At 44.0% G+C, this 14,570-nt stretch overlaps 1 protein-coding gene across 1 annotated transcript in view; it reads right to left on the bottom strand.

The window, feature by feature from the left end:
* The window catches only part of LOC126354774 (UDP-glucosyltransferase 2-like), a 29,304-nt gene extending 14,987 nt beyond the window's left edge, over positions 1-14,317 (bottom strand). The window contains exons 1-2 of the mRNA XM_050004670.1: positions 14,134-14,317; positions 17-204 (exon numbers count right to left, since the gene is read on the bottom strand). Coding sequence (XP_049860627.1) covers positions 17-204; positions 14,134-14,310 — 365 coding nt within the window. The 5' untranslated portion in view covers positions 14,311-14,317. The remainder of the gene's footprint in view (positions 1-16; positions 205-14,133) is intronic.
* Positions 14,318-14,570: the final 253 nt, after the last annotated feature.

Below are 14,570 nucleotides of genomic sequence, written 5' to 3' on the forward strand. Positions count from 1 at the left end.
GCAGTGGTGGACGTACTTCATGAAGTCGACCATCTCCGGGCTGTTGAGGCCGTCCTCGCAGATGGGGGCCGTCATGTCCATCATGGTCCACAGCATCTCCAGGGGGTCCCACTCGTGCGATGCCATCGCCATCCAGTCGACGGACCTCTTGAGGTACCTGTACGCCGGGGACACGTCCACCTCTGTCAGATTCTTTATGGGCTTCTGCAAAGGAGACAGATAAAAAAAATATTTAACCTTATTCAGTCCTTAAGAATAAAGTTATTCAAAGCTGGTTCAGCCTTGTGGACCATGTGGTTAAGTCATACTGGGCAGTCTTACGGGAGGAATTAGCAGTTAGCAGTTTTGAATTGAAAATAATAGCACTAGTTAGGATTACGTGAGCGTGATTGTGCGGCATACTAAAGCAGGAAACTTTATGTCACATTACTCAAGTGCACCGTGTCTTCGACAAGACAACGATTAGCAATTTGGCAATACGGGCTGACGTGTGGCAGCACACGTATTTTCTTAAAACAGATCACTGTCGTGAAACGTGGTTAATATTGGGTTGGTGCATAAATTCGCAGCGATTTTGTTTTGCGTGTTGGTATTCCGGTTGGTATGGGTTTATTTATAGATTGTCATTTTTTGTTTGTACGCTACGCGTCATGAAAATTGCTACACCAAGAATAAATGTAGATGATAAACGGGTATTCATTGGACAAATATATTATACTAGAAATGACATTTTCACGCAGTTTGGATGCATAGATCCTGAGAAATCAGTGCCCAGAACAACCACCTCTGGCCGCAATAACGGCCTCGATACGCCTGGGTATTGAGTCAAACAGAGCTTGGATGGCGTGTACAGGTACATCTGCCCATGCAGCTTCAACACGATACCACAGTTCATCAAGAGTAGTGACTGGCGTATCGCGACGAGCCACTTGCTCGGCCACCAGTGACTATACGTTTTCAGTTGGTGAGACATCTGGAGAATGTGCTGGCCAGGGCGGCAGTCGAACATTTTCTGTATCCAGAAAAACCCCGTACAGGACCTGCAACATGCGATCGTGCATTATCCTGCTGAAATGTAGGGCTTCGCAGGATCGAATGAAGGATAAAGCTACGGGTTGTAACACATCTGCAATGTAATGTCCGCTGCTCAAAGTGCCGTCCATGCGAACAAGATCTGACCGAGACGGGTAACCAATGGCACCCCATACCATCACGCCGGGTGATACGCCAGTATGGCGATGACGAATACACGCTTCCAATGTACGTTCACCGCGATGTCGCCAAACACGGATGCTACCATCATGATTCTGTAAGCAGAACCTAGTTTCATCCGAAAAAATGACGTTTTGCGATTCGTGCACCCAGGTTTGTCGTTGAGTACACCATGGCAGGCGCTCCTGTCTGTGATGCAGCATCAAGGGTAACCGCAGCCATAGTCTCTGAGCTGATGGTCCATGCTGCTGCAAACGTCGTCGAACTGTTCGTGCAGATGGTCGTTGTCTTGCAAACGTCCCCATCTGTTGACTCAGGGATCGAGACGTGACAGCACGATCAGTTACAGCCATACGGATAAGACGCCTGTCATCTCTACTGCTAGTGATACGAGGCCGTTGGGATCCAGCACGGCGTTCCGTATTACCCTGCTGAACCCACCGATTCCATATTCTGCTAACAGTCATTTGATCTCGACCAACGCGAGCAGCAATGTCGCGATACGATAAACCGCAATCGCGATAGGCTACAATCCGTCCTTTATCAAAGTCAGATACATGATGTTACGCATTTCTCCTCCTTGCACGGGGCATCACAGTAACGTTTCACCAGGCAACTCCGGCAAACTGCCGTTTGTGTACGAGAAATCGGTTGGAAACTTTCCTCGTGTCATCACGTTGTAGGTGTCGCCACCGGTGCCAACCTTTTGTGAATGCTCTGAAAAGTTAATCATTTGCATATCACAGCATCTTCTTTCTGTCGGTTAAATTTCGCGTCTGTGGCACGTCATTTTCGTGGTGTTGCAATTTTAATGGCCAGTAGTGTAGTTCACTGTTGCTATTTGACTTTCCATATTGTCATTTACTGAGTAGAGCTATGGACTTTGGAAAATGAAGTGCCAAGTGTGGAAATAGGAACGTTTGTGACATATTGTTCAATAGAAGGGAGACAGCAGCGGGGGCAGCCAGAAATATTTGCGCCATGTGTGGGTATAATTCTACAGGACAGATCACGGCAAAAAGTGGTTTCCTCGTTTTAAAAACGGTCGATTTGACACTAGCGGCTCCTCACGTTCAGGAAGATCTTCGGGGTTTTATGCAGATGATTTAAATGCATTAATCCACTGCTATCTACGTCAGTGAACTCGAGAGCTGGCAAATGTGATGAACTATGATTACTCTAACATAGTGTGACATTTTCATGCAGTAGAGGAGGTTCAAATATATATGCTCTAATCAAAAATCAGTGGGTGAACATACGTCCATCACTACTCGCTCGTCATCAGTTGGCTTGGGAACAACACCGACCATTCTTGTCCTGTATCGTTACTGGTGACGAGGAGCGGTGTCTTGATACTAATATCAGTAAGGCAAAGAAAGGAATCGTTAAAACCAAATAATGCAGCAACTTCCCGTAGAAAGACCTGCACGTATCCACAAAGGATAATGTCATGCATCTGATGGACCAGCGACGGTGTTTGCTTCCCTGAGGTGTAACGATCACTACTGATATTTATTCTCAACAACTCAGGCGTCCTGCAGACGCAATCCAAGGAGAACAGCCAGGAAGACTCCGTGAAGTGATGCTACACCATGATGACGGCCGCCAACATTCTACTAGACAGACAAAAAAACAATATACAGGAGTTGGGTTGGGAAGTCATTCCACATCCACCTGATCAATCTGATCTTGCGCCCTCAAATTTTCACGTGATTTTCAGAGATTTCTACATTGGAGGAATCGAAAAGTTATCCCAGCGTTAGCAGACTGTTGTACATAGTGAAGATGGACATCTTATTGAAGGCCAAAGTATGTCTTCTAGGTTTGTGTTGATTATTAAATTTATGGAAAAGCGCTACGAACGTATTCACCAGCCCATTATTTTGAGACCTACCTGTCTGGGTAGTGATTTCATTTTGAAGGCTTTTGAGGGAAGGTTTGCTTGCATTATTTCTCTAAGACAGTGATTACTGCCTTTCGTCCTAGCCGTCATAATAATTTTGCACTTAACGTGACATGTCTTAAGGAGGATGTAGAGGCTCGATAAACGTATTTATTGATTTCGTCTCGCAAAGATTATGGCCTTCAGACGCACTGTTAGATCTAACCAGTGATCATTAAGGAGTCAACATTAAAATTCCTTTATACATGAGCAATATGAAATGATGGTAATGATGGTGATAGTAACAATAACAAAAATATACAGTCCTGAATCTATGGAAGTCAAGAAATATCAGCCTTATTAACATTCTGTCATTCAATTTCCTCTTCATATTTAAGTCTATTATTAGTAATGACGTCTAAGAGGAATATGTGACAGCAGTACAGAAGAATTCATTGTGGAGAGGAGGGTAACTGGTCAGAAGAACAGAGAGAAATTGTGGTGTGCATACTGTAAGACCTTCTGTACACACACCATCGTATTATTTGACTCGTCGCTCTAATGAAGTAGGCGAGTGTCAGCAACATGTCTCGTGGTCTTATCATGGCGTGTTTATCTTCTGCCTTTAGGTCAGACGATAGAAATGCCACTTGCACGCTTAGAGTAGCAGATTGACGGTGACCAACTTTAAACAGAACTTGATTAATTTTCACACACATTTATTAAAATGATAACATAAATTAACTTAACTTGGTTCTGGATGCTATTTACAATTGACATTCTGAAGTTCGTTTGGTCTTGGTTCGTTAATCTTATTCTCACATATCTCTGATACTTGACAAAGTGTCTACACATTAATCTTCATGGCTATGTACAGGAATATGATAAACTTCTTAGCTCCAGACTGAAACTTGACTATAGACTGGTACAGACTAATGTAGACTGGTACAGACTGGTACAGACTAATGCAGACTGACTAATTGGAGGTCTGTACACTCATTATAATACCTCACGCGTTCATGTATCACTGCGCGAGTGTGACATGCTAGGAGAAAAGGTTCTACGTTAGCAGCAATCTCATTGGCTGCGTTACATATTAATACGCGGATCGGCGGAAGCAGAATTTGGTCCGTCTCTACGCCAGCGCCATCTCGCGCTGACTACGCAGAACTATGTACACAACAAAAATAATAGAATAACATTTGCAGCCGACATGGAAGGAAGGTAATAAAAAAATGAAAAGTATGCGAAAAGTATGGACAGTTAACAATGCGACAGAAATATTGATTACCTGTTGGACAAACAGAAAACAACAGGGATACGCATAGAGGAAACCTACACCGATGATGACAGATGACGCCTTAAAATTTTAGACTAGATTTTCTGCAAAATAAGTTTGGTGAGCGCTGTCAGAGTATACACTGTCTGACAAAAAAAAAAAAAAAAAAAAAAAAAAAAAAAAAAAAAAACTGAAATGCCCAGAAGACATGGTTGTATATTAATGTAACGTTGTGCATGTACACACCATCGGTGGGTATTTAAATGTTTAGTGTTGTAAATTTCTATGGCAGAACGGCGACCAGAGCGCATTAGTATTGACAAACTGCCTATTGGCGTCTGTCTCGGGTTCTTCAGCCGACGTTCGTCTGATGATTTTACTGACGTTTCGCCAGCTCCCTCGCAAACACGCAGAAGTGCACTCGACTAATGTCTGAAGTAGTGCTGGAGTGAATTCACACCATGAATCCTGCAGGGCCGTCTATAAATTCGTAAGAGTACGAGGGATGCAGATCTCTACTGAACAACGCATTGCAAGGCATTCCAGATGTGCACAATAATATTCGTGTCTGGGGAGTTTGGTGGGCATCGTAAGTGTTTTTACTCATAAGAGTGATACTGGAACCACTCTGTAGCAATTCTGGACGTGTGTGGTATCGCATTGTCCTGCTGGAATTACTAAAATCCGTCGGAATGCACAATTGACATGAATGGATGCAGGTGATCAGACAGGACGACTATGTACGTGTCACATGTCAGAGTCGTATCTAGATATATCAGCGGTCCCGTATCACTCCAACTGCACACGCCCCACACCATTCAGAGCCTCCACCAGCTTGAACAGTCCCCTGCTGACATGCAGGGTCCATGAATTCATGAGGTTGTCTCCGTACCCATACACGTCCATCCGCTCGATAGAATTTGAGACTCGTCCGACCAGGCAACACGTTCCCTATCATCAACAGTCCAATGTCGGTGTTGACGAGACAAGGTGAGCCGTAAAGCTTTGTGTTGTGCAGTGATGAAGAGCACACGATTGGGCCTTCGGTTTCGAAAGCCCATATTGATGATGTTTCGTTGAATGGTTCGCACACTGATACCTGATGACGACCCAGCACTATAATCTGCAGCACTCCTGTTAAGCTAGAGACGATTCTCTGCAGTCGTCGTTGGTCCCGTTCTTGCACGATCTTTTTCCGGCCGCAGCGATGTCGGTGATATGATGTTTTAGCGGATTCCTGATATTTACAGTACGTTTTTGAAGTGGTCGCAGGTTCGAATCCTGCCTTGGGCATGGATGTGTGTGATGTCCTTAAATTAGTTAGGTTTAAGTATTTCTAAGTTCTAGGGAACTGATGACCTCAGCAGTTAAATCACATAGTGCTCAGAGCCTTTTGAACAGTTTTCGCCATCGCTCCTGCGTCGACTATAGCACCACGTTCAACTCACTTAAATCTTGATAACCTGCCATTGTAGCAGCAGTAACCGTTCTAAGAACTGCGCGAAACATCTGTTGTAATACACTCCTGGAAATGGAAAAAAGAACACATTGACACCGGTGTGTCAGACCGACCATACTTGCTCCGGACACTGCGAGAGGGCTGTACAAGCAATGATCACACGCACGGCACAGCGGACACACCAGGAACCACTGTGTTGGCCGTCGAATGGCGCTAGCTGCGCAGCATTTGTGCACCGCCGCCGTCAGTGTCAGCCAGTTTGCCGTGGCATACGGAGCTCCATCGCAGTCTTTAACACTGGTAGCATGCCGCGACAGCGTGGACGTGAACCGTATGTGCAGTTGACGGACTTTGAGCGAGGGCGTATAGTGGGCATGCGGGAGGCCGGGTGGACGTACCGCCGAATTGCTCAACACCTGGGGCGTCAGGTCTCCACAGTACATCGATGTTGTCGCCAGTGGTCGGCGGAAGGTGCACGTGCCCGTCGACCTGGGACCGGACCGCAGCGACGCACGGATGCACGCCAAGACCGTAGGATCCTACGCAGTGCCGTAGGGGACCGCACCGCCACTTCCCAGCAAATTAGGGACACTGTTGCTCCTGGGGTATCGGCGAGGACCATTCGCAACCGTCTCCATGAAGCTGGGCTACGGTCCCGCACACCGTTAGGCTGTCTTCCGCTCACGCCCCAACATCGTGCAGCCCGCCTCCAGTGGTGTCGCGACAGGCGTGAATGGAGGGACGAATGGAGACGTGTCGTCTTCAGCGATGAGAGTCGCTTCTGCCTTGGTGCCAATGATGGTCGTATGCGTGTTTGGCGCCGTGCAGGTGAGCCCCACAATCAGGACTGCATACGACCGAGGCACACAGGGCCAACACCCGGCATCATGGTGTGGGGAGCGATCTCCTACACTGGCCGTACACCTCTGGTGATCGTCGAGGAGACACTGAATAGTGCACGGTACATCCAAACCGTCATCGAACCCATCGTTCTACCATTCCTAGACCGGCAATGGAACTTGCTGTTCCAACAGGACAATGCACGTCCGCATGTATCCCGTGCCACCCAACGTGCTCTAGAAGGTGTAAGTCAACTACCCTGGCCAGCAAGATCTCCGGATCTGTCCCCCATTGAGCATGTTTGGGACTGGATGAAGCGTCGTCTCACGCGGTCTGCACGTCCAGCACGAACGCTGGTCCAACTGAGGCGCCAGGTGGAAATGGCATGGCAAGCCGTTCCACAGGACTACATCCAGCGTCTCTACGATCGTCTCCATGGGAGAATAGCAGCCTGCATTGCTGCGAAAGGTGGATATACACTATACCAGTGCCGACATTGTGCATGCTCTGTTGCCTGTGTCTATGTGCCTGTGGTTCTGTCAGTGTGATCATGTGATGTATCTGACCCCAGGAATGTGTCAATAAAGTTTCCCCTTCCTGGGACAATGAATTCACGGTGTTCTTATTTCAATTTCCAGGAGTGTATATAGGCATTCCCGATCGCAGCGCCTTATTCTCCCTGTTTACATATCTCTGTATTTGAATATGCATGATTATACCAGTTTCATTAGTGCTTCAGGGTAGTTCCGTCATAATTGTTAGTTTTCAGTTAAATCATTACTAATTGGACATTATCAAAGTACGGTGTTCAGTAAATAAATACCAAATGGTCTCACTTTTGATCGATATTCTGAATAATATAACTTGCCGCTTAGAACCACAGGAAGTGGAACAGTAATTTACAGAGACTGCGACGGCACTGATACTTCTTTTCCGAAAGACATAATCTTTGAGGGTTTATAGGCAAAACAGGTAGAAAGAATACTCTCTGAGACATTTCGAGGATGGATTGCCTTAATCTCCGGAAAACTGGGATGGAAAAGCACAGCGAGTTATACTGTACGCCACTTATACCATCTTCAACATCTACATCTACACTCATACTACACAAGCCACATGACGGTGTGTGGTGGAGAGTACCTTGAGTACCTCTATCGGTTCTCCATTCTATTCCAGTCTCGTATTGTTCGTGGAAAGAAAGATTGTTGGAATGCTTCTGTGTGGCCTATAATCTCTCTTATTTTATCCTCATGGTCTCTTCGCGAGACATACATAGGAGGGAGCAATATACTGCTACGTCCGTTTTTCTCAGTTCTAATTCCCTTGCCATGTTCCAGACCTCACGCCAGCCTGCGTGAGCTAAAACGCGTGCATTTCGGCCTCCTTTAGTAACACGGTGTTGGCTCTCCTGCCAACCACAACAGAAGGTATGTTCTCGAAAATTCAACAAAAGCCCGTACCGAGCTACTGAGCGTCCCTCTTGCAGAGTCTTCCACTGGAGTTTATCTATCATTTCCGTAATGCTTTCGCGGTTACTAAATGATCCTGTAACGAAGCGCGCTGCTCTCCGTTGGATATTCTATATCTCTTCTATCAACCCTATCTGGTACGGATCCCACACTGCTGAGCAGTATTCAAGCAGTGGGAGAACAAGCGTACTGTAACCTACTTCCTTTGTTTTGGGACTGCATTTTCTTAGTATTCTTCCAATGAATCACAGTCTGGCATCTACTTTACTGACGATTAATTTTATATGGTCATTCCATTTTAAATCACTCCTAATGTCTACTCCTAGATAATTTATGGAATTAACTGCTTCCAGTTGCTGACCTGCTATATTGTAGCTACCTGATAAAGGATCTATCTTTCTATGTATTCACAGCACATTACACTTGTCTACATTGAGATTCAATTGCCATTCCCTGCAACATGCGTCAATTCGCTGCAGATCCTTCTGCATTTCAGTACAATTTTCCATTATTACAACCTCTCGATATACTACAGCATCGTCCGCAGAAAGCCTCAGTGAGCTTCCGATGTTATCCAAAAGGTCATTTGGATATATTTTGAAGAGCATCGGTCCTACGACACTCCCCTGCGGCACACCTGAAATCTCTCTTACTTCGGAAGACTTCTCTCCCCTGAGAATCACATGCTGCGTTCTGTTATCTAGGAACTCTTCAATCGAATCACACAATTGGTCTGATAGTCCATATGCTCTTACTTTGTTCATTAAACGACTGTGGAGAACGCCTTGTGAAAGTCAAGAAACACGGCATCTATTTGGGAACCCGTGTCTATGGCCTTCTGAGTCTCGTGGACGAATAACGCGAGCTGGGTTTCACACGATCGTCTTTTTCCAAATCCATGCTGATTCTTACAGAGTAGATTTCTGGTCTCCAGGGAAGTCATTATACTCGAACACAATACGTGTTCCAAATTCTACAACTGATCGACGTAAGAGATATAGATCTATAGTTCTGCACATCTGTTCGACGTCCCTTCTTGTAAACGGGGATGACGGACCGACTGGCTAAAGTGCGACATTTCTGGAGGTTTGGTACAAGTGAGGGGTTCTTGCATCTTCTTTGGGTGTCGCGACTACTAACTGCGGCAGATACAAGCCGTCCAAAATAAAGATCTCCAATGGATTGTCAACGCACGCAGGTTTGCAAGAAATATCGACATTCATCGATAACTAAACATTGACATCTTACATTAGCTTAGTACAGAAATTTTGGGACAGAACATACGGCAAATCACGTGACAGGTCAAAATGGTTCTAATGGCTCTGAGCACTATGGGACTTAACATCGGAGGTCATCAGTCCCCTAGAACTTAGAACTACTGTAAACCTTATTAACCTAAGTACATCACACACATCCATGCCCGAGGCAGGATACGAACCTGCGACCACAGCAGCAGCGTGGTTGCGGACTGGAGCGGCTGGAACCGCTCTGCCACCGCGGCCGGCCGTGACAGGTCAGGGGTTTAGGCACAACATTCCCCCACAGCATGAGATCTGATAGGTATCAGCATTTCTCATCGAGTGAATATTATTAATGCTAATTTTTAACTAAATTCGTAACATTTATCTCCTCTATATAATTATACCGCTGAGATAGGTAAAAGGACCTTAGATGGTCCGTAGGAAACCCTTTAAGGTAATAAATAATGACAGTGGCCCATCAATCACACATAAAAAAGTTAGTGCCGCAAGACACACAGCGGTGCGGCTTGAGGCCAAACGAAAAATACAAAGATGGGAAAGTTTCATTACAGTCAGACATAGCCCACGACGACGATGATGGAGGCAGCCATCGAACCTTGGAATCTGATCTGAATTTATAGTGGTAAGTTAACTCAGAACATCTTATCTATCTGATATAACATTTTGCTGAAGTGCCCTAATATTCGCAACTGCCGGATCAAATGCTATCTGCGTGTCATTTGTGGAACAGATAACCTGTTGTACAATCTTTTTGCTCAAGAAACCGGTGAGTCTAGCGATAATCTTAACAACCTTCCGCTACACTAGTTCATCTAATGACATAAGATTCTAGTAAGGAAATTGCAATCACCGTGCCCACATATTATTAGTATTTCAGTTACTGTGTTAGGTATAATTGTTAGTTCTTTACGATGACTTCTGGTTTTGAAGTTCTGTAAGTGTTTCAAAGCAATAAAACAAGCCGTTGTATTGTCCATGGATGTCTTCCACACTTAAACTTATTAGATAACATTAATGTCCAGAGTTTTATCCATGTCCGCGTGAGGTAGCCGCGCGGCCGAGGGCGCCTTGTCACGGTCCGCGTGGCTGCCCCGGTCCGAGGTTCGGGTCCTTGCTCGTGCGTGCGTGTGTGTGTGTTGTCCTTAGCGTAAGTTAATTTAAGGGGGGTAGGACGTCAAACGGGCCGACTTGGAGCAGGGGAGACACCACTGAACATTTTAATTTCCACTTTCTGTACTTTTACAAATAAATTCATAAAACTTTGTCAGCATGACCAGGAAGGATTCAGAATTCACACTCTTAAGAGTAGAAATTCGAAAACATAAGAAATAAATTTTTTTACATGTGAAATTTCTTCATTTTTTTCACTTACTAATGGCAGCACTTGTTGCTGTAGGTACACTTTTCTTCATAAGTAAGAGAGATTCTCTGATGAATTTTTCAGAGCCTACAAACCATACTTAAAGGTGTATGAAACTCTAAAATTTTGCAAATCTATTAAAAACTGTGGTAAAACTTGAGGTAACTAACTATAAAATTTGTGTTTTTTCTAAACATGAAGTTTAAAATATAACAGTTCATTCATTTTTCATAAATTAAATAAATTCTAGAGTTTCATACATCTGTAAGTATGGTATGTATGCTGTGCAAAGTTCATCGAAGAATCTCTCTAACGTATGAAGGAAAATGTACCTGTAGCAACAAATGCAGCCATTAGAAAGTGAAAAAATGATGAAATGGCTCAAAAAAATGGTTCAAATGGCTCTGAGCACTATGCGACTTAACTTCTGAGGTCATCAGTCACCTAGAACTTTGAACTAATTAAACCTAACTAACCTAAGGACATCACACACATCCATGCCCGAGGCAGGATTCGAACCTGTGACCGTAGCGGTTACGCGGTTCCACACTGAAGCGCCTAGAACCGCAAGGCCACACCTGCCGGCAATGATGAAATTTCGCACGTAAAAATAATTGTTTCATTATGTTTTCGAACTTCCACTGCAATGGGTGTGAATCCAGAATCCTTCCTGGTGATGCTGACAAAGTCTGATGAATTTATTTGTAAAAGTATAGAGACTGGAAATTAATATGTCCTGTGATGCCTCTCCTGCTCCAAGTCGGCCCGTTTGACGTCCTACTCCTCTTAAGTTAGATTAAGTAGTGGTTAAGCTTAGGGACCGATGACGTCAACAGTTTGCTCCGATAAGACCTTACCACAAATTTCCAATTTTCTCCACGTGATCGGTATTTTACAGTGGACTACTTTAACTATGTCTCATTCGAGTCACGTAAAATGTTCAGCAGTTTTATTGTTTGAAGTCCACATATTCTCTAATTAGCTGATGCAGTATTTTAGTGTGAAAATCATGTCACGTGGTTTATAATCTGATTTTTGTAAGAAGACAATATGAACTACAATTCCGACGACAGGCTGATCAGTTGGACGCAACATACGTAGTTGCTAAAAAATTGTGTCTTAGAGAGACTTGGTGGCGAAACGAGTATTCGTAGCTATGAAACATTGTAAATAATCTTTTGCAGTGGTTTATTGGCTATGACGTACAAAGTTGCCAGCAGTTATTACATTCTATGTGGTTTTTAAATCGTTATTGTGTTGTGCATCCAGGAACTATCAAAAACAGAAAGATACGCAAATGAGTTCGTTCTTTTGATGCGTTGTTAGTGCTTCAGATTCTGCGTTAAGTTCTGCAGCAGTTTTGTCATTTCCAGTGGAAATAGGGGGTTGTTAGCCCCATGGAATCTGTAAACATTAAACACGAAACTAATATCCAAACGAACTGGCGTGTACCGTGACAGAACGTGGTAAAACTCACCACCACGTAATAATTCATCAGGACTCATTCTTTCTACCTCGTGCTTCTCCGCGTAGTTAATACCATGTACCGGTATGAAATGAGCGTTTTTTTGTGAAAATGAAACACTAATTTTAAATTGAAAAGTAAAAACATTTTATTCAAAGTACTGACCACTGCTTTCTATACATCTCGACCACATTTCTGGCAATTTGCGGACGCCACGCGAATAGAAATGTTCGTCGTTTGCAGCAAACCAGACACCCAATTTTGGACTTCTTCGTAGGAATCGAAGTGTTCCTCAGCCAATGCATGTCCCATTGATGAAAACGAATGGTAGTCGGAAGGGGCCAAGACTGGTGGATACGGCGGGTGGGGTAGCAGCTCCCAGCCAAGTGTTTTGATTGTATCCTGAACCTGTGTTTCTTTGTGTGCAGGTGCATTGTCGTGTAAAAAAAAATATTTTGCATCTCTTCTGGCCCATTCTGGTCTTTTTTCGATCAATGCATATTTCAAATTGACCATTTGTTGTCTGTAGCGATTAGTATTCACAGTTTCACCGGGTTTTAGAAGCTCATGATACACCACATCTTTCTGATCCCACCAAACACAGAGAATTTTCTTCTTGCTGAATCGATCTGGTTTTGCAGTCGGCGTTGATGGTTTTCCCGGATTAACCAATGATTTTTGCCGTTTAGGATTCTTTAAATAAATCATTTTTTCAACGCCAGTAACAATTCGATGCAAAATTGATTTTCTTTCAGGTCTTTGAGGCAAAATTTGACAAATGGTTTCTCGATTTTCCATCTGTCTTTCATTCAATTCATGTGGTACCCGTTTTCCACACTTTTGGATCTTTCCCGTAGCTTTCAAACTGTCAGAAATTGTTTTGTTGTGCAACATTGAGCATTGCTGCTATTAGCTTCTGACTCAAAGTATCACTTTTATCCAATATTGCTTGCAATTCGGCGTCTTCGAACTTTTTTGGTGGTCGCCCACGTTCTTCATTTCTTACATCAAAATCATTATTTCTGAAGCGTTGAAACCATCTTTTGCATGTTGCTTCTGATAGAGCATGTTCACCATATGCTTCGACAAGCATTCGATACGCCTCTGCAGCACTTTTTTTTCAAATGAAAACAAAAAAATAATACTTTCCGCAAATCATCACTTTTTGGTACAAAGTTCGACATTGTTAACACGATGAAAGCATATGATGTTGTTTGTTCCATGACTTGACGTATACTAAAATATCTTTGACAGATGTCATACCAACCAAACAAAAAAAATTAAGGCTCGTTCACAACAAATGTTCCCTGTCGACACATTCGTATATTAACGCTCATTTCATACCGGTACACCTGGGTATCTCCTCTCGTATGTCGTATTTACATTTTTCTGCGTATGCATACGTAGATAGAATCTGCAGACGACTCATGTTTTCTGAGAGAAGGAGCCAGTTTCAGTCATATAAAGGTAACTAAAATAAAAACGTAAAATTAATTGGCCGGTATTGAACAAGTTACGTTGAGGAGAAGTTCAACGAATTCCGTGATCGATCGCACCGTCCAGTATCTCAAAAAAATGGTTCTGAGCACTATGGGACTTAACTTCTAAGGTCAACAGTCCCCTAGAACGTAGAACTACTTAAACCTAACTATCTAAGGCCATCACACACATCCATGCGCGAGGCAGGATTCGAACCTGCGATCGTAGCGGTCGCGCGGTTCCAAAATGTAGCGCCTAGAACCGTTCGGCCACCCTAGCCAGCTCCCGTATCGCACCATCACTGTTCAGTCACTTTAACAACGGAGGAAATTGATTCAAGACAAATATTCCGAAAAGCGCTTAGTAAGACAGGCACACGTTTTTATTTTCTATTGATGATACACAAGACAGGATGAGATTACGTACTCTGATCGGGTCTGTTGTGATGTACGTCACTTGGTGGCCCCTCTTAGCGAGTTCCAGGACGATGACTCTCAGGGGCAACACGTGACTGATGGCGGGGAACGGCGACGCGGCCAGGATCTTGGCACACTCTGACCCTCCTACCGCCAGCAGTAAGATCACCAACACGGCACCATTCATTGTGGAATACCTGCGAAGAGAAAATAAGACACACGTTAGACATTCCCCAGCGTTTCAGGCCGAAAATACTTCCGTAAAGCTACTTTTCCCCCTCACACACTTATATCCGCTTTATATGTCTAGTAAGTAGCAGCAAGTTGTTTCACATTGTTACATAGCGAAAGAAAGAAATGTAAATACGTCTCACGAAGCTTTTTCAATGAAATGGGACCCTTTCTCAGGGTTTCATATGTCGTGCACACTAATACCTTACGACTGAG

This window comes from Schistocerca gregaria, chromosome 3 (genome assembly GCF_023897955.1).
Source record: "Schistocerca gregaria isolate iqSchGreg1 chromosome 3, iqSchGreg1.2, whole genome shotgun sequence".
NCBI lineage: Eukaryota > Metazoa > Arthropoda > Insecta > Orthoptera > Acrididae > Schistocerca > Schistocerca gregaria.